This window comes from Raphanus sativus, chromosome 5, assembly GCF_000801105.2.
Source record: "Raphanus sativus cultivar WK10039 chromosome 5, ASM80110v3, whole genome shotgun sequence".
NCBI lineage: Eukaryota > Viridiplantae > Streptophyta > Magnoliopsida > Brassicales > Brassicaceae > Raphanus > Raphanus sativus.
Window position 1 is genome coordinate 31,465,953 of NC_079515.1, and position 18,394 is coordinate 31,484,346.

The following is an 18,394-nucleotide window of genomic DNA, read 5'->3' on the forward strand; positions in this document are numbered from 1 at the left end:
AAATCACTTTCCCAAATCCCTGACCCTAATTTCTCCTGCTTCATTTTAATCTCAAATCCATGAACCCCAATTTCCCTTGTTTCCTCATGTAGATTTCTTAAGGCAATTGTGGGTTTTCACGAACCCTGGTTCCCCAGAAATCTGCTTACTCTCTCATTTCTCCAATCAATGGAAAAGAATCATCCCTGTTTGATTTCTCATTCTGATTTCGTGTACCAAAGTTAATCAATTTTCTCAATCCGATTCTGATAACCCGAGCATCACTTTCCTTGATACATATAACCTCGAAAGCGATCTTTTGGCTGGAATACGACCATTGAGCTTTTCATTCACCTCCTCTCTGCTTGTCTCGGTGTCGGGTCGTCATCTAGTGGAGCTGCGTTGCGAAGAGTTTTCGACTTGGGAGAAGATGGTGATTTGGAGGGTGGCAGAGATTACTTTTGATTGGTGCAGATAACCGGGTAAATCGTCGCTAGTGTTTGTTAGATTTCTAAATATTGAGATAATTCTCGGTAGTGTTCATGTAGAATTGAATCCGTTGTCGGTTTGTTAGATTCCAAAATATTTTAGTTCGTCCACAAATCTGTTTTTTTTTGTTAGAAAATACATTGGTTCCAAAACTAGGTTAAATAAAGGATTGCTGCTTATGCTCATCATAATGAACACATCAAAGGTCAGGATCGTTGGTTTGGTAGGAACTTGAAATATTTTGATCTTTCTGGTGATTTATACCGTCCACGCTTCAAAGACAAAGTCGAGGTCTTTTTTTTAACACCAATCTCTTGTTTGGGTTAAAGTTTCCTCCTTTTCTTTCTTTCTTTGTTTCTGTGATGATGATTTTTTGTTTATTTGAGACGTCGACGGATACCCACTTTTCTCGCTTTTTGGTGAGTCTCGTAAGGCCTGAAAGCTCACACCATCACACTGTGTAAGGAGGAGCTCTCGGAGAAAAGAGATGATGATCGATCTCCATCTCCAATTGCCGGAATGGTTTCTCCGCCATGTTAACTGTTGGAATTATAGGCTTCCCCTCCGGATAAGTAGCGCCACAAACAGCTTCATGTTTATCTTCTTCACGGGTCTGTTCAAGGTCACTTTGTTACCATTGATATTTTCATGGCCAAGAAGTTGAACGAACATATTGTTCCTTCTTCCCACAGTTGTGATGTAAATCTTAAGGAAGAAACTTTAACTATTGGTTTTATACGGCATAAGATCTTTTATAATCTGTTTCAGATTATTATTCTTTTTGTTAGGTTCCACATGTGTACCGTATTGCCTACCGATCGATATAACTGAGGTTGGCATCCACGTACACAGCACAATTTAATAAGTCGATGTACTATCCACAAATTTTGAAAATTTCTTTCTTTTGATCTGTGGACACATTATCATCATCCACATGTGTACCGTATTGCCTACTGATCGATATAACTGAGGTTGGCATCCACGTACACAGCACAATTTAATAAGTCAATGTACTATCCACAAATTTTGAAAACCTCTCTTTTTGATCTGTGGACACATTATCATCATCCACATCCACAAGTATAACCAAAATCTTTGTTCTAAAAACAAACAAAAAAATTCAGACGACTTGACTAAAAGATAAATCTTTGACTAAACAAACCACCAAAGACCACAAGTAATAACTAAACTAGAAACGTAAGCTTTTCCGTAAAAGTTTCTCACCAGGGCAATTTTGTCATATCAGGCCTTAGGTCCCACTAGAAAGTGTCCCACATGTGGAAAGTGTCTTATAGTGTGAAAGAAAGACAAAATGTGTTCTAAAATGTAATCAACTCTTGATTCTACTGTCCACTGTAAGGCCTCTGTTTCCATTCTTATGCTTGACTCCAAGCCTGTCACAGCTCTTGCCTCTGCCCACAACACGTGTCATTTCTCATCTCTACATATCCACCCCACTCTGCTATTAGTTCTATTTTTGTTCCAAACTCCATCTGAGTTAAATTTCAGCCAATTCGCTGGTGGGGGTCTCCATAAACATACATGTTGTGTGCTATGGACATTATTCTCCTTCCTCTTTTCAACCTCACTCAAGTTAACCTGCTCTCTCCTTCGCCATTCCTCCGCATCCTTTTGAGCCTTTCTCAAAAAAAGCTCATCGCTTCATACTCTTAACTTTGAACACCAGTTCATTTATGTTCTTCCACAACCTCCATAACAACTTTCATGATAATATGAGTTTTGTTTAAATCACACACAAAAGCACATAAATTACAATTTGCAATTGCAGACATTTTTGCTAATAAGTTTTTACTATCTGATAAATGAGGTATCAACTATCAAAGCCCCACCCCTAAAAGATTAAAAACCTAAAAACTAAAGACCCAATCCGACACATTACGAAGTGCGTTCTCACAGATTTTTGTTCTTAAGATAATTTTTGCAGATAAGAGTTCTGTAAAGAAGCTCTTGAGAGTTCGCCCTAATAAGAGTTCTCTCTGTCCCGATTATCGAGGCGCCGCAACCACCGAAATTTCTCGACGCCGGCGACTCTGCTTGCCGGCGTCGTCACCGTTCATCTCTTCTCGTTCTTAGCTTCATCGTCAGCCTCCTTTGTTTTACTTTTGGTCTGTGTCTCTCCTTTGCGTCGGACCGTTTGTCTCCTCCGACGAAGGCGTTCAGCTTGGACTCAAGTGACGTCTCCATGTTCATTGTGCTTGCCGCAGTCCGCTTCTCTGGGGATTCCCGGAAAGCCTTTTCAAACGGCTCCTCGTTTCACTGCGTCCTCTACCACTGCAACTCTCTCTCTTCTTGTTCCAGATCTGTAAGACAAAGCGTGGTAGCCAAAGAACTGCACCGAAAATCGCATACCATCCCACTGCAATCACCTTCCACGCTCTCCGCCATTGATGATATAGACCCCTGCTTTGTCGACAGATTTTGCTACTGCAGAGAAGTAATAACTGAGGCAACTGAGATCCAACTCGCAGAAAGAGTCAACTGCTCTGGCGTCTCTCTTGATGCTATCTGCCTCTCAAGTGGCGACATCTCCCCTGTCTCCGGCGACTGTCTACAACTATGCAAATCTCCGACGATGTTATCGGAAGAGTCAAAGCCGTCAGGTATTTGTTCATGGGCCATGCCCGTTATTTTTATTTTTATTGAGCTGGTTAGCTCTACGCCTAACCTATCAGGATCCGGGACCAGTGAAATGGATGTTGTGGTTTTGATGTTGGTGGTTAGATTGCAAAGGATTTCCGGTGGATTCACCGGGGCCTTTGAATTGCGTTTAATGCTATACTTGTCTTGTGCGAAGATTAATTTTCCGGTGAGCTCACCGTGTTGGTTCGTGGTTCTATCTGTGCTTGATTCATCTTTCTCAATGGAGGAATGGATTTCGCCACCCTACCTCTTTTCTATGAAAGGAGATGGTTTTCCGAATTTGGTATCAAGGTTCGGTTTCAGCTTCTTCACTAGTGAGGGCTGGTTTTCAACGTCACTATATGTGACTATTTCTCTGCCGTTCGACTCTGTCGTAAAGGCTATGTCATTGACGCATTCAAGCTTCATCTCGAATTCGCTGTCACCTTCTCATGAAGAACTATCCCGTTTGTTTTGTAATGTTGTAAGTTTTCTTTTTAATCAAAGAGGATGGATAATTCCCTCGGACTGTTGTAATCTTTTAAGTTGAGAAGTAATGAAAAGTAAGTTGTGTTCAAAAAAAAAAAGATAATTTTTGCAGATAGCAAAAGAAAGAAACATGCTGTGATTGATAACAGGAGCAAGAAATCTTGCAGAACAGACAGAGAAAGAGAAACCCACAGTTGTATATCACTAATCAAAACTTGTTTATCTGCTACTGCTAGCAACATTTAAAAGAGCTATTTTCTGTACATAGCTATCATCTCAACACAATATTTCAGAACGCAAGCGTTTCTATCACTTTCAACCTCCTTTCACATTCCTATTCCACTGTCGGTTTCACACAAAGTCCCTTCTCATGCTTCACTTGCGCCAGTCCCAGGAAGAAATCAATGAATACCTGCTCGTAATCTGGCATCTTTCCATACCCTGCAATTGAATGAAAAATCCGTAAAATCAATAACATTGACATTATCTGATTGAGCCACAGAGAGTTTCACAACAAAAAAGGTAAAAGAACTTGCCAGGAAAATAGTTAATGTCAATGACATAAAAGACATCTTGGCTCCCATGTTCTCTGATCATGTCTATGTTGAACAACTTGAGTCCCTATACACCAGGAAAAAAAAACAGATCTTACAATGGAGAAACACTTGTATCAGAGTCTTATAAAAGCATAGATGTGCTTTTTACCAATCGGCTACGTAATTCTCTCACAAGCCCTTCGAGTAATGGCTTCGGAGGTAGCTCTGCAGCAACATAAACATACAATAAGTCCAATGCAGTGAAACTCTTTTTTTATTTCTACAAGAGGAGTAGGTCCCTAACCAGCAACACGAGGGTCCAAGTCTGTTTTGTCAACTGAAGCTGCAGCAGATGATACCCTTGGGAATTGAAATACACCAGCAACTTTCTCCTTTCCAACATTGCTTACATTGGGCAGAGAAAAACGTCGGACCACCCTTATCACATCACCAACAACAAAAACCTTGAAGAGAACTCCACCTTGAGCCATAAAAAAAGTGTGTCAAGACCATATCACAATGACATATAATAAGGTGTAATGTAAACCATATACCATGATTTACAAATTCTTGAAGAACCAAAGGGGGTTCTAGTTCTGCAAGCGAGAGACAGTCATAGGCTAAGAACAGCTGATGTGACTTTGCAGTTCCATCGACCAAAAGTGGCTTTGCAACTGGACAAGTAATACAAGAAAAAAAGAGTTTTAATACGGTGTCCAAATAGTTAGTTATAAGTGAGCTGAGTCATAGTAGATAGATACCAAGTGGAAACTTGAGACCGGCTTTTGCAACTTCATTAGCACTAGATGTTGTATCTTGTAACACAACCATTTGTTTTGGGACACATATCATGCCTACAAAAACATAATTTTCATGGAAGACATAAAGAAGAGTATCCTAACTTTAAAGATTGCAACAGTCACATTGTAGTTAGCTTTTACCATCGCATTCTGCAAGATTTAAATCAGCAAGACCCTGGAGCATAGATTGTCGATTATATATACGCTGGATTGCACCTGGTGGATCAAGCACGGTAACTTCTGGATGCTTTTGCTGGTAATCCTACAAAACAAAGATAGGAGAGACTCTTATGATGCTGTTGAAAGTTGTAGTAAGTAACAGAAGATCTGATGGTACTATTCAAATGAAGATGTGATCCTAAATAAGGTCTTTTTTCTAAAGAGAAGATAGATATTAGAGAAAAGGGCAGAGAGTTTGTCGAACCTGAATAACATGGTGCCACTCATTTCCCAGTAACTGCAAGCAAGCAAACAATCCATTAGATTCCAAGGGTGGGAAAAGACTTGAGTTTTCTCACAGCTAAGGGATAGAAGAGCCGACAAACCTTATGGAGAACAACATCAAAGGGGCCTTGTTCAGAGAGAGGCTTGTCCTGGTCAATGGAAACAAAGGATATGCCTTTCTTCCTATAAACGTGAAACAAGAGCTAATTTCAGAATCTCCTTTTAAGATAACAAAAAAAAAAGAAGATAATAAAGTTTTAAACTCATAATAAGTCAAGCCCTGAAGATATTTTGACTTCCAAGTGGAAACTAATCCAAATGATAATACAAAGGAATATTCCCATAGAAACAAAGAGATTCCCACAAGTATACTAAATTACTAACGGCAAGGCAAATCAAATCCAAATACAAAAAGAAAAACAGTTGCCTGCACAGTACAATCGACCAAAAGTGGCCATACACAACAGGAAACAAAAAATGTAAAAAAAAGTAACAACATTGTTGGAAGGAACATAAAGAAAGATGTTGTAGTACCTACCTAGCAAGAAGTTCAAGCTTGGGTTGCAAGAAACTCTGCTTCTTCTTAGACGTCAAAGCATACCCAATAACGAGTCTCTCCTCCTGCTGTTGAGACGACGCCGTATCAAGTACCACTTCACCGTCTCCTTGAGGCACCATCTTATCTTCTTCTTCTTCTTCTTCTTCTTCTTCTTCCTCTTCCACTCGCATCCCGCAGAATCAGTCCCCAGAAACCGAATTAAGAAGAACCCAAAAGATTCTTTCAGAGCAAAAATAGCCCCAGAGCGAGCGAGAAAGACGATTCCGACTGAAGAATCGGGGAGCAGAGTGTGAGATTCAACGGAGAAAAGGGGTTTCTAATTTCTAGTCAGAAGGGAATTGAGAATATTTATAGAGAGAGAGAGAGAGAATTTAGGTGAAAATGGTTTCGTTCTGAAGCTTCTTCCAACTTTTTTTTTTTTTTGGAAATTCGTCCGCGATCCTCTTCGATTACCCCATTCATTAGTGATGCTGGGCCTTTTATTTTCCACCTGGCTCGTTTCTTTCAACTTTTGTCCTCCTAGTCCAATACGTTTTTTTATGTCTAATTTTTTTTTTTATGTAAAAGACAATATTTATATTATTTTAGTTATATAAATGCATTATTTATATTGTTTTTAAAATTAAAATTACAAGCAAGTGTCACGAATTGTCCGCATATTTTTATAGCCTGCAAGCATCATTAACATAACACGATGTGTTTACATTTTCACAATTCTGGAATATCAAGATATAGCTTAAAACATAACAACTCCCACCTCTTTCATACACTTTGTAGTAGAAAATGCTTATGATATGACTCTTTTTTGCAAGGTTGAATGGCATAAGACCTTCTTTTGAGAAATATGTGACGGGATGCAAATACTTAATTTTATAATATCTTTAATTAATATTAATGTGATATTATATATATGTATATAATATATGGAGCCTCTAAACTTTTTAGACCGGCACTCGAAAACAGCGTTTCATACCTCGAGAAAAGCGTTTCATAACGCTGTAAGCATCTTTAACATAACACTCATTTGTTTTTATTTTCACAATTCTGGAACATCAAGAATTAGCTTAAAATATAACAACTCTCACCTCTTTATGCACTTTGTAGCAAACATGCTTCTGATAGAACTCTCCTTTGCAAGGTTGAATGGCATGAAACCATCATTTGAAAAATAGCGACAGGATGCAAATACTTAAAAATGTATCCTTATCCGTAGGTTAGAAGCAGAGATATAAATTCAAGAATCATCAGCTCTGCTACAAAGAGGACGTCAGATTTTCCAAACATAACATATATGGACAACTACCATATTTTAACAGAATATAACTAATCTTACCTATTTTTATGACCCTACAAGCATCATTAACATAATACGATTTGATTTCATTTTCACAATCCTAGAACATCAAGATTTAGCTTAAAACATAACAACTCTCACCTTTTTTTCTGCACTTTATAGTAGAAGATGCTTCTGATATAACTCTCTTTTGCAAGGTTGAATGGCATGAGACCATCGTTTGAGAAATATGTGATGGATGCAAATACCTAAAATGTATCATGATCCGTAGGTCAGAAGCAGAGATACGAATCCAAGAATCATCAGCTCTGCAACGAAGAGGATGTTAGAGGCTTTCCAAACATAGCATATATAGACAATCTAGTTTACATATAAACTTTAATAAAATCATATAAAAATATAAGTTAAAATTAGTAAAATATAAGTAAAAAACTTTATAAAATTTAAGTAAAATATTATTTTTTTAAATGTAAGATTTCGTATTAACAATTTAATTTAGTAAATTATGGTTGATTATGGTGAAAATGTTATATTGCTATACAAGTAATTTTATAATATCTTTAATAAATATTAATGTAGTTGAATTAGTTAAAAAAATTAATATGATATTTTTTGTCGAGTCATCTCTCCGTCGTCCAAAAGTCTTCCATTCGCACACCAGAAACGTGGAAAAACAAGAAACCGAAATTTATTTTTATCGGGCAAGACTCTTCCCATATTTCGCAATCGAGTTCAGACAAGAGTGATTACCCTCCAATTCAACCTAAACTCGCTCCTCAACTGCTGATCGTTTTCCTTCAGACAAAAGGACTGATTCTGTGCCTCTTTTGCTTCAAAATCCTTTCTCGAGTTCGGTTCGTAGGTGCCGAGGCGGAGAGATCTCGACGACGATGAAGCAGCACAATCACCTCCTCCGTTTCCTTCTTCTTCCATATCTGCTGCTGCTTCTCTTCTTCTGCTGCTGCGAGGCTCGATTCGTGGTGGAGAAGAACAGCTTATCGGTGACTTCCCCCGAGAGCATAAAGGGGACTCACGACAGCGCAATTGGCAACTTCGGGATCCCTCAGTACGGCGGAAGCATGGCCGGCACCGTTATTTACCCAAAGGAGAATCAGAAATCGTGCAAAGAGTTCAGCGATTTCTCTATTTCTTTCAAGTCCCAGCCTGGTGCTCTCCCCACCTTCCTCCTCGTCGATCGTGGAGGTTCCCAAAAAAAATCTAATCTCCTTTGTATCTATACAATTGATAATTAGATTTAGCAAAAATGTAGTGCCTTTCTTCTAATTTTGTTCATGTTCTTGCATAAGCTTAGCCTCAGAGTGAAAGTCTCACTTTATTTGATCTCGGAGTTTAAAATTAAACTCCTTTTCTCCTTTGATTGATTTTGAGTTAGTTCTGTGTATGTTAGATTTAGGAAATGTAATGCCTTTCTTCTAATTTTGTTCATGTCTCTGCATAAGCTTACCCCTAATTGATGATTGTTAGTAGACGGCTTAGTAAGAGTTTCAATAATTTTTTTTTTTTTAATAAATTTGGGACCCTATTTTTATTTAGTTTTCTTGAGAAAATTTGAGGGGCCATAGGGGAGAATGCTTGACTGGCCTATGCTCCTGACGATTGTTTTCAATAATCCTCTATAAGACGCCTAACCACCGCCTAGTGGTTTCTTGAACATTGTCTTAGTTAGCCTAATGGATTATTATTGTATTGTGTTTTTTTTTTTGTAGATTGTTTTTTTGCTTTGAAGGTCTGGAACGCACAGAAAGCTGGTGCCTCCGCTGTTCTCGTAGCAGACAACGTTGATGAGCCTCTGATCACTATGGACACACCCGAAGAGGACGTTTCATCCGCCAAATACATCGAGAACATCACCATACCTTCTGCTCTCGTCACCAAAGGTTTCGGTGAGAAGCTCAAGAAAGCGATCAGCGGTGGCGATATGGTCAACTTGAACCTCGACTGGAGAGAAGCCGTGCCGCACCCTGACGCCCGCGTCGAGTACGAACTCTGGACCAACAGCAACGACGAGTGCGGGGTCAAGTGCGACATGCTGATGGCCTTTGTGAAGGATTTCAAAGGCGCTGCTCAGATTCTCGAGAGAGGCGGGTACACGCAGTTTAGGCCTCATTACATCACTTGGTACTGTCCTCACGCTTTCACGTTGAGCCGGCAGTGTAAGTCTCAGTGTATCAACAAGGGGAGGTACTGCGCTCCTGATCCGGAACAGGACTTTAGCTCCGGGTACGATGGGAAAGACGTGGTTGTGGAGAATTTGAGACAGCTTTGTGTTTACAAGGTGGCGAATGAGACCGGGAAACCGTGGGTCTGGTGGGACTATGTTACTGATTTTCAGATTAGATGTCCCATGAAGGAGAAGAAATACAACAAAGAGTGTGCTGATTCTGTTATCAAATCTCTTGGTGAGTGTTTTTCTATTTATAGAACTTTTTTTTTTGGGGGAGGATGGATGATTTATATTTTCTAACGTCTTTACAGGAATTGATAGTAGAAAACTTGACAAGTGTATGGGAGACCCTGATGCTGACTCGGACAATCCTGTTCTAAAAGAAGAACAAGATGCTCAAGTAAATTACTTATGTTTTTTTTTACCCAAAGAATAATTTATCTTTGAGGAACATGAATAATGAGATAACATATGTTGTGTAGGTTGGCAAGGGTTCAAGGGGTGATGTTACCATATTACCTACATTAGTTGTCAACAACAGACAGTACCGAGGTTTGTCTTGCAGTGTTCGCGTTAAGACTTCAATACGCTATGTTTGGTTTATCATTTTTTAAAAATAGAAATTCCTTGCAGGCAAGTTGGAGAAGAGTGCTGTACTGAAAGCCCTATGTTCTGGTTTTGAGGAGACGACTGAACCGTCTATATGCTTGAGCACAGGTATATACTATAAAGAATTTTCCTGCTTGATCAACACTTAAAATGTGAAATTTGAAATTCGCATTTTTTACTGAAAATGACAGAGATGGAGTCAAATGAGTGCTTAGATAACAATGGCGGTTGTTGGCAAGATAAATCAGCCAACATAACTGCTTGCCAGGTATAATGTGGTGTTCCTCGCAAATGTTTTCTGTTATATATTTATGTATTAATCTGCTTAATGTTTGCAGGATACTTTCCGGGGAAGAGTATGTGAGTGTCCTCTAGTTGATGGTGTGGAATTCAAAGGGGATGGATACAGCCACTGTGAACGTGAGTGTTCTTGTCATCTTATAAGTAGTTTTATTCAATAGCAAACTGGGTATGACAAACTATTAGTCTAGTTACTTACAGAGCGACATATGGATAATTTCTTTTCTCTGCTGCTGTTGGATGTCACTTTTTATAGTTGATTGGTGTTTGAATTGCAGCAAGCGGGCCAGGAAGATGCACGATCAACAATGGAGGTTGTTGGCATGAAGAGAGAGATGGACATGCGTTCTCTGCTTGTGTGGTTAGTTTTTCTTCTGGACGTTGCTTCTTTTTTTTTTTATAATAAGAGATTCATGGTCTCAATTTTGTGATACATTCAGGACAAGGACAGTGTTAAGTGCGAGTGTCCTCCAGGATTCAAAGGAGACGGTGTTAAGAAGTGTGAAGGTTAGACCCCCTCTCTCTCTCTCTCTTCTCTCGAAACTTGTGTGATACTACTTGTTAATCCTCTTCTTATAAGGATTTCAATGCTATTCCTATTACCAGACATTAATGAGTGCAAGGAGAAGAAAGCTTGTCAGTGCCCTGAATGTAGCTGCAAGAATACCTGGGGAAGCTATGAGTGTTCTTGTAGCGGTGACCTTCTCTACATCAGAGATCATGACACTTGCATCAGTGAGTTTTCATATGAACTTGCAAGTCTAGTGTTTAAGAATACATTACAAATAAGCGTTTTTATTCTTTTTTTTTTTGGTTGAAATTTAGGCAAGACAGGTTCACAAGTGAAGTCAGCGTGGACGGCCGTTTGGCTTATAATGTTATCATTGGGACTTGCAGCTGGTGGGGCGTACCTCGTCTACAAACATAGGTTAAGGGTAAGCTTTTCTCTTTTATGATAAAACCAAAAGATGTCTTTGGAGTTTGGACCTACTAAAGACGGTTGCCATATTTGGTGCTTGGGGAATTTTTTTCTTGTTTGAAAATTTCTGCGTCTCTGGTTATACAGCAATACATGGACTCAGAGATAAGAGCCATAATGGCACAGTACATGCCACTGGAGAGCCAACCCGAGGTCCCAAACCACGTGAATGATGAACGCGCCTGAGAGAGTGGAATAGTCCATCTATTTATTCCTCGTTGTGGCCACTTGTTGCCTTTGTATCTTCTCTGTAACTCTACCAAATAGTGTATTTACTGAAACAGGTTTTGGAGATTTTCAATGGTTTTATACTTCTGTAACGCATACTCTCGTGTGTGTTACTATTTTCACTTGTGTCCATGCGACTTGCGTTGCGTAATAGGGAAACTTTTATTTACCTTCGTGGAATTAGAAAAGAAAGAATATAAAAGTTCGATTTTGATTCCAATATTTAGTCTGACACGATTTTGATTCCAATATTTAGTCTGACACGATTTGGATTCTTTGTTTGTCTCTTTCTTTTTGATTACCCACATGTTTTTTTTTAAATTATCAAATATTCAGTATTTCTTTTTCAAAGAATTATGCTTTTGTATTTTTGTGACCGCCCAATCTCCGCTTCGGCTAAGAGAGATACATTCTCTACATTTCTCCTTGATTATATTTTGGTTTATTTCGTAAGCTCTCTGTAATCTTTTTGTATTAGTCCGTCTCTTCTTCGAGTAAATATTCCCCTTGTGATGGATAGTGTAAACGACAATTGTTTTCGTTAAGAAATTGGTATTAGATCTTTAAATTTATATATAGAAAACAATCAACCCCTATTGTGCTCGAATCAGAGCCAGCCTTGGGTTGAATGGTCTAGTCCTAGTCGTTGAATAACACATAAGACACTGTTCAGTTTGACTATTGAGCCAATTTGACTAACCTAAAAGACACCAAAATATATCAAGTACATGCTGATAGGCGACCAAAATACATAACGTTTAAATTTAGTTGTTGCATTTAAGAATGTAGATGCAAATCCAGTTAAGTACATTTGTTTGACAATGATTCAAAGAAAACGACAGCGTTTTGAGAAAGGAAAAACTAACGATAAAGAAGAGTGAAAGAAAAACGTGGCCAACAACATTTCTATTTTCACCAGTTTACCTACCCGATAATCGGCTCTTTTTAACGGTCACATTTTCCTCCTTCCTTCCTTAATTAAACTTCTTTCCCCAATTAAAAAAAAAAACACATTTCCTTTTTTTTACCTCCTCTTCTTCTTCGATCTCTCTAATTCGAATTTCGGATCTCATCATGCTCGGAGCTAAGTCGTTTCTAGGCCTTTCAATCGCGTCCCCCAAAGGGATATCCGACAGCAATTCATTGAGTACTAACTCGAGATCTGTTGGTGTTCTTCGTGCTTGTGTTTCCATGGAAGGATCTCAACCGATGACTCATAGCAAAAATGGATCTCTCCCTGAGCTCAAATCGGTCAACGGTCACACAGGTATATATATAAAGATTCTTTTCATACATTTTAATTTTGATCCCCAGAAAAAAAAATGATTAATTATTGTCATTTTGTATTAATTAGGACAAAAACAAGGACCATTGTCTACGGTCGGAAACTCGACGAACATAAAGTGGCATGAATGTCCTGTTGAGAAAGTTGATAGACAGAGATTGCTTGACCAGAAAGGATGTGTGATTTGGGTCACTGGTCTTAGCGGTTCAGGTTCGTGTTCAATAGCTTTAGTTTTAGGGGTCCTACTCCTATGTTGAAATATCTAAAACATTATTTGTATTTGTATTTTGTAGGGAAGAGCACTTTAGCTTGTGCTTTGAACCAGAAACTGTTCCAAAAGGGGAAGCTTTGTTATATTCTCGACGGAGATAATGTAAGGCACGGCTTAAACCGTGATCTCAGCTTTAAAGCCGAAGATCGTGCTGAGAACATTCGTAGAGTCGGTGAAGTTGCTAAGCTTTTTGCTGATGCTGGAATCATATGCATTGCAAGTTTGATTTCTCCTTACAGAAGAGACAGGGACGCTTGTCGAACTTTGCTTCCCGAGGGAGATTTTGTTGAGGTATATAATTTGAGAGAACATGGGGGTTTGTTTTGGTAATCTCTCTAGTAAGATTGGTGTTTGATTATTGTATAGGTGTTCATGAATGTGTCGCTTGAAGTTTGTGAGGCTAGGGATCCAAAGGGTCTCTACAAGCTTGCACGTGCTGGAAAGATTAAAGGTATTTCTTGCGCAGTGTTTGTATTTTCTGTGACTTGTTTTTATTTTTGTCTCATTGAGATCCCGAAATGATGTTGTCGTTTGAAATGTTTCCACAGGTTTTACCGGGATTGATGACCCTTACGAGCCACCATTGAACTGCGAGGTAATAATATTTATACAGAACATCACTTTGGTTATTGAACTAGATCCTGAGCTTTTCGTGCGTTACCTTATGTTCTTGTTTTATGTGAAGATTTCTCTAGGAGAAGAGGGAACGGGAACTTCTCCAATCGAAATGGCTGAAACAGTCGTTGCATACTTAGAACACAAGGGTTACCTTAAGGCATAGAATACTATTACTGTGGGTTACCTTCAACCGCACATATTTGTTGTTCCATGGTTTTAGTTTCTATTACACAAGCCAAGAGTACAAAATTGATAAAGTTAATGGCTGTTAATTATGGAATCACAAGTTTAAAAGAATAAATAAAATCTCTCAATTTTTCTTGTCCATTACGTATTTTGAATCTTCATGTAATGGCTCTGCATATAACACAAATGCAGAGCTAATTAGCCTACCCAACATATATATATATTTATCCTTCAATATACTTGTGTATACACTAATGAAATTTAAAAAAAAATCATATCTCCTCTCCAGTGCCGTAGAAAACTTGCTCATAATCTCACGGCTGATAAAGATAAAATGACTTCTTGTATAAACAATACTCCTTGAATACTTTGAATCCAACTTGCCAAATTGAGACAATACTCGTTGAATACTTTGAATCCAACTTGCCAAATTGAGACAGTACTCCCTGAAGATCTCCTCGATCCCTTTCGAAACAGACTACTTAGATCTAGTGGATATGACTATGAATCCGATGTATTGACCAACTTTTGCATAGAAGATTGATGCTTTCCGGAGTCTACAAGATAACTTTGAAAACATGAGCATGGTTCATATCTCCCGGAATAAAAATGGCCGAGCAGACTCATTATAGCGAAAGAGCTAGGACCAGAAAAATTATTTTCATCCACATCGATTAGACATCTCGTCTATTGTATTATCTACTTAACCTATGTTTGAATTGTATAGTTTACATTCACTGTCCAAAATTCAATCAACAATTCTTTTTCTGCAAATCTTACAATTGTTGTAATTGATTTTTACTTGAAAGGCCCATTTTCTATGTTTTATATAATCATGTGTAAATTTAAATTGGATCGAGATATAATATTTCAAATTCTACAAAATAGTAAGAAATAACTTTATTAAACATATGTGTATTAAACTTGGAATTATAGAAAACTAATATGTTAAATAATCTTAATATAAATATAGTTTTATAAGTTTATTGAATCTTAATAATATAAAGAATAATGCATGCGTTTAATTTCCAAATTTAAAATATCATTAATAAATTTAAGAATGTAATGTATGTAAACTATAGAAATTTGGAATCTTTATTTTTAAAAGGTATTTCTGGATATATTTTTGGGAGTATATTTTTTATATTTATTGTATCAAAATTGCGAAAGTATATTAGTATTCGTTAATAACTGCTGACAAAATAAATTATGTATAAAACATAAAAAAAGTTGTTTAAAATATTTTAAATTGGTTATCATTTTCAAAAATAAAAATAATCAAAAATATTTTAACATTTAAGTTTAAAATTTAGTATTTAGGAACATAAATGCTTTACAAATTATTCAATATTTACAAATGATTTAGGAGAGTTAATTTAATATTTTATCACAAATTAAAGGTATATGTTTTTGAATTTCGTTACAGTTCCACCGAATTATTGTAGTAACTTATCAATAATTTACAAGTAACTTATAAATAGTTTAGAAATAATATAAGAAGAAACGTAATTCATAAATCGGCAAATATTCATTTAAAAAGAATATATAAATCTAAAATTTAACTACCAGTACAAATTAAGTTGAGTACTAAACGCGAAAATACTAATCCATCTCTCTGCTCTCCTCTCGTTCGATCCTCAATTTCTCAGTCTCGATTCTCTAAAATCTCGTATGAGTTTAATTTTTGTGAGAATTATTAATCGTTTCGTCGAGAGAGCTTGCTTACCTCGAATTTCGAATCATCTCCATGATCTGATTCCGCAATGCGCACTTGCTCCATTCATTAAGCTTTTTTTTTTCAAGATCGCAGCTGAACGCTCTATCTCAGAGCTCTGGCTGCTTAACCCATCTTGATCTTTCGCAATGGTGGTCTGCAAATGCCGAAAGGTATAATTTCATTGGATGATTGATATTTTGGATTTTGAGTTAATTTACTGGGAAAATAGATTCCGATTTTTTAATTTCTGTTGGTTTTTTTTTTTTTTGTTACAGGCTACGAAGCTATATTGCTTTGTTCACAAGGTCCCTGTTTGTGGGGAATGCATTTGCTTCCCTGACCATCAAACTTGTGTCGTATGTTTCATCAACATCATACATATATTTTATAGTCTTCGTTCCTGATTTGTATAATTAAAATGTTCATACTGCTGAAATGCGATTTTTAATATAAGGGTTGTAATCAATTAGGTGCGGACTTATTCGGAATGGGTGATAGATGGAGAGTATGACCAGCCTAAATGTTGTCAATGCCAAGCAGCCTTTGATGAGGGCGGAGGTCATCAACTCACTCGTTTGGGTTGCTTGCGTATGTTTATCTCACTCTCTTACCATTATTTATTTTATAAAGATTTTTTATTTCTGAATTTTCTACTATAAAATAAAATGGAAATCATCTCTACCCTTTTTTATTTGGATCAGATGCTATACATACAAGTTGCTTGGTTTCCCTTATCAAGAGCTTTCCTCCTCATACTTCACCTGTTGGTTATCTTTGCCCAACATGTAGCACTCCTGTAAGCCCTATTGATTTCTAGTATACATATATATAACTTGTACAAGTAAGGAAAATTAGAGTATTTTTGACATCTTTCTATGCTCTCTTTAGTCATTTCTATTAGTTTTTTTTATGACTTTGAGCTGTTTCCTTTAGTTCTAGTGTGTAATTGTGCACCCTATGATGTAATGTACTGGATGTAGCTGTCTAGGTTATTTTTTGGTTCTTAGGGTTTGAGATAAATGCCATTCCTTCTTTATTTACTTGAATTTGTTTTGGGTTTAGCCTGGTTTTATCTTTGTATCTTGCTTCGAAATGTTGTTCGTGCTTGGGAGAGTGCCGTATTATAGTTCTCATATGGTCTTCAAAATGCAGATATGGCCTCCCAAGATGGTGAAAGATGCAGGATCTCGGCTTCATGCACAGTTGAGAGAAGCGATTATGCAGGTCAGTCTTTTATAGTAGCTCAATTTCTGTTGCGGATTATCCAACTTTTTCTTCTTGAAAGAATTTAAAACCTTAAAGCTATCACCTCTTCAAGTGTTGCCCTCACTTAGGACATCTCTCGGTGAGATCATATAATATCCCCACTAAATGTGCTAGTAACGTATCGTCACATCGTTTGTGTTGACTAGTGAATACTATAACAAAGACTGAAAGGATTACTGGTTTAATTAGATTTTTATGTTTCTGTTCTCTATATGGCAGACTGGTCATGAAAAGAATCTATTTGGGAACCATCCAGTTTCTCGATCCACCGAATCTCGAGGCCCACCTCCTGCATTTGCTTCAGATGCATTGATTAATGTATCATCATCTTCTCATACACAAGAAGGGAGGAATCTTCCTGATGGTTATCCAGTAGCTGAAATGGGGGAATATTCTAAATCTGCGGTTTCAGAGATACTTGAAATAGATGCTCCCTCTTCTGCTCCCTCTTCTGCTGGGAATTACAGGAAAACCTCAAGCCCTGGAGTAAGACATTCTTCCACAAACTAGTTGCAGTGTCATGTTTTGCCTCTATGACTTGTCACAATTGCTCTGTCCATTGATGTTGTGTATAGCATGTTGCTGCTGCACGGAAAGGTGTACCCGCTGTGGACAGACAGAACTCCGAGACTCTATATTATGCAGACGACGAAGACGGGAACAAGAAAAAGTACTCAAGACGAGGTGGTGGAAAAAACATTATCTCTCTTACCTCTCTTGTCTGAAATTTTGCTTTTATTAAGTGAGAATGATTTTTTTGTTTGTTTCATGTAAAGGTCCACTTCGTCACAAGTTTCTGCGGGCTTTACTACCATTCTGGTCAAGTGCGCTACCTACTCTACCCGTGACTGCACCACCTCGTAAAGATGCAACAAAGGGAGAAGATGGTTCAGAAGGACGTGTAAGACATCGATCATCGAGGATGGATGTAAGGAAAATACTCCTTTTCATAGCAATCATGTGAGACAATTGTTTAATTGTTTTTTTTTTAAATAGCTTTTGATATGTTTAAAATGTTTGGTGTAGAATCGGTTAGTATATTTAACTCAACTGAGTGACTGATGTGCAGAGCGTGTATGGCAACAATGGGGATGTTATACTACAGACTTGCACAACGGGTAATTGGTCAAGAAAACCCTGACGAGGAGCAGTAGTGAGGTAATATCGTCTCGGACAGGGACGACTAGAAAATGTTTTGGTACTAGTTGAATTCGAGAATTGTCGGATGCGGCTCTTTGTGACAGTCTTGGTTTTTTTTTTTTTTTTTTCTCGCGGGTCAAAGTATATTTGATTGTCACCTGTTTGTTTCCTGTGTCGATTGGCATGTTTTAGTATGTAGCTGTGTTTGGTATAGAGGAAACTTTATAGAATAATGATTTTTGTAGAATAAATAAAAACCAAAAATTTATAATAATAATGTTTTTAATAAGTAACTAAGCAAGCATCAAACCAAACGCTATATTTTAGAAAGAGTGCTAGAATCATATACTAGTAAAATTAAAATCTGAAATTTTAAATAA

At 37.5% G+C, this 18,394-nt stretch overlaps 5 protein-coding genes across 9 annotated transcripts; 4 read left to right on the plus strand and 1 right to left on the minus strand.

Moving 5' to 3' along the window:
* Positions 1-1,968: 1,968 nt before the first annotated feature.
* On the plus strand, positions 1,969-3,686 carry LOC130495258 (uncharacterized). Its single transcript, XM_056986720.1, has 2 exons — positions 1,969-3,089; positions 3,211-3,686. The coding sequence occupies exons 1-2, from the start codon at positions 2,672-2,674 to the stop codon at positions 3,258-3,260; spliced, it is 468 nt and encodes a 155-aa protein (XP_056842700.1). The 5' UTR covers positions 1,969-2,671; the 3' UTR covers positions 3,261-3,686.
* A 24-nt stretch (positions 3,687-3,710) lies between these two features.
* On the minus strand, positions 3,711-6,383 carry LOC108857551 (inositol-tetrakisphosphate 1-kinase 2). 2 transcript variants are annotated; one of them, XM_018631539.2, is made up of 10 exons: positions 5,916-6,383; positions 5,479-5,560; positions 5,358-5,390; positions 5,075-5,195; positions 4,895-4,987; positions 4,688-4,807; positions 4,438-4,614; positions 4,303-4,358; positions 4,134-4,218; positions 3,711-4,038 (listed from the first exon to the last, which is right to left on the minus strand). In XM_018631539.2, the coding sequence occupies exons 1-10, from the start codon at positions 6,104-6,106 to the stop codon at positions 3,932-3,934; spliced, it is 1,065 nt and encodes a 354-aa protein (XP_018487041.1). In that variant the 5' UTR covers positions 6,107-6,383; the 3' UTR covers positions 3,711-3,931. The 2 variants fall into 2 exon arrangements, with proteins under 2 accessions (XP_018487041.1, XP_056842699.1); XM_056986719.1 differs by having other exon boundaries at positions 5,912-6,051.
* Positions 6,384-7,896: 1,513 nt separating this feature from the next.
* LOC108863251 (vacuolar-sorting receptor 3) lies at positions 7,897-11,653 on the plus strand. The gene is made up of 12 exons (XM_018637620.2): positions 7,897-8,433; positions 8,958-9,650; positions 9,727-9,815; positions 9,898-9,967; positions 10,049-10,132; positions 10,216-10,292; positions 10,363-10,444; positions 10,603-10,685; positions 10,765-10,831; positions 10,931-11,059; positions 11,150-11,259; positions 11,391-11,653. The coding sequence occupies exons 1-12, from the start codon at positions 8,121-8,123 to the stop codon at positions 11,487-11,489; spliced, it is 1,896 nt and encodes a 631-aa protein (XP_018493122.1). The 5' UTR covers positions 7,897-8,120; the 3' UTR covers positions 11,490-11,653.
* An 849-nt stretch (positions 11,654-12,502) lies between these two features.
* Positions 12,503-14,030, plus strand: LOC108856684 (adenylyl-sulfate kinase 1, chloroplastic). The gene is made up of 6 exons (XM_018630545.2): positions 12,503-12,798; positions 12,886-13,026; positions 13,110-13,378; positions 13,454-13,538; positions 13,636-13,682; positions 13,773-14,030. The coding sequence occupies exons 1-6, from the start codon at positions 12,606-12,608 to the stop codon at positions 13,866-13,868; spliced, it is 831 nt and encodes a 276-aa protein (XP_018486047.1). The 5' UTR covers positions 12,503-12,605; the 3' UTR covers positions 13,869-14,030.
* A 1,441-nt stretch (positions 14,031-15,471) lies between these two features.
* Positions 15,472-18,281, plus strand: LOC108857797 (uncharacterized). 4 transcript variants are annotated; one of them, XM_056986388.1, is made up of 9 exons: positions 15,472-15,778; positions 15,884-15,964; positions 16,079-16,196; positions 16,310-16,404; positions 16,761-16,832; positions 17,094-17,360; positions 17,450-17,561; positions 17,651-17,834; positions 17,944-18,281. In XM_056986388.1, exons 1-9 carry the CDS (start codon positions 15,755-15,757, stop codon positions 18,026-18,028), a joined length of 1,038 nt encoding a protein of 345 aa, XP_056842368.1. In that variant the 5' UTR covers positions 15,472-15,754; the 3' UTR covers positions 18,029-18,281. The 4 variants fall into 4 exon arrangements, with proteins under 4 accessions (XP_056842368.1, XP_056842369.1, XP_018487311.1 ...); XM_056986389.1 differs by having other exon boundaries at positions 17,651-17,802; XM_018631809.2 differs by having other exon boundaries at positions 17,450-17,558.
* Positions 18,282-18,394: the final 113 nt, after the last annotated feature.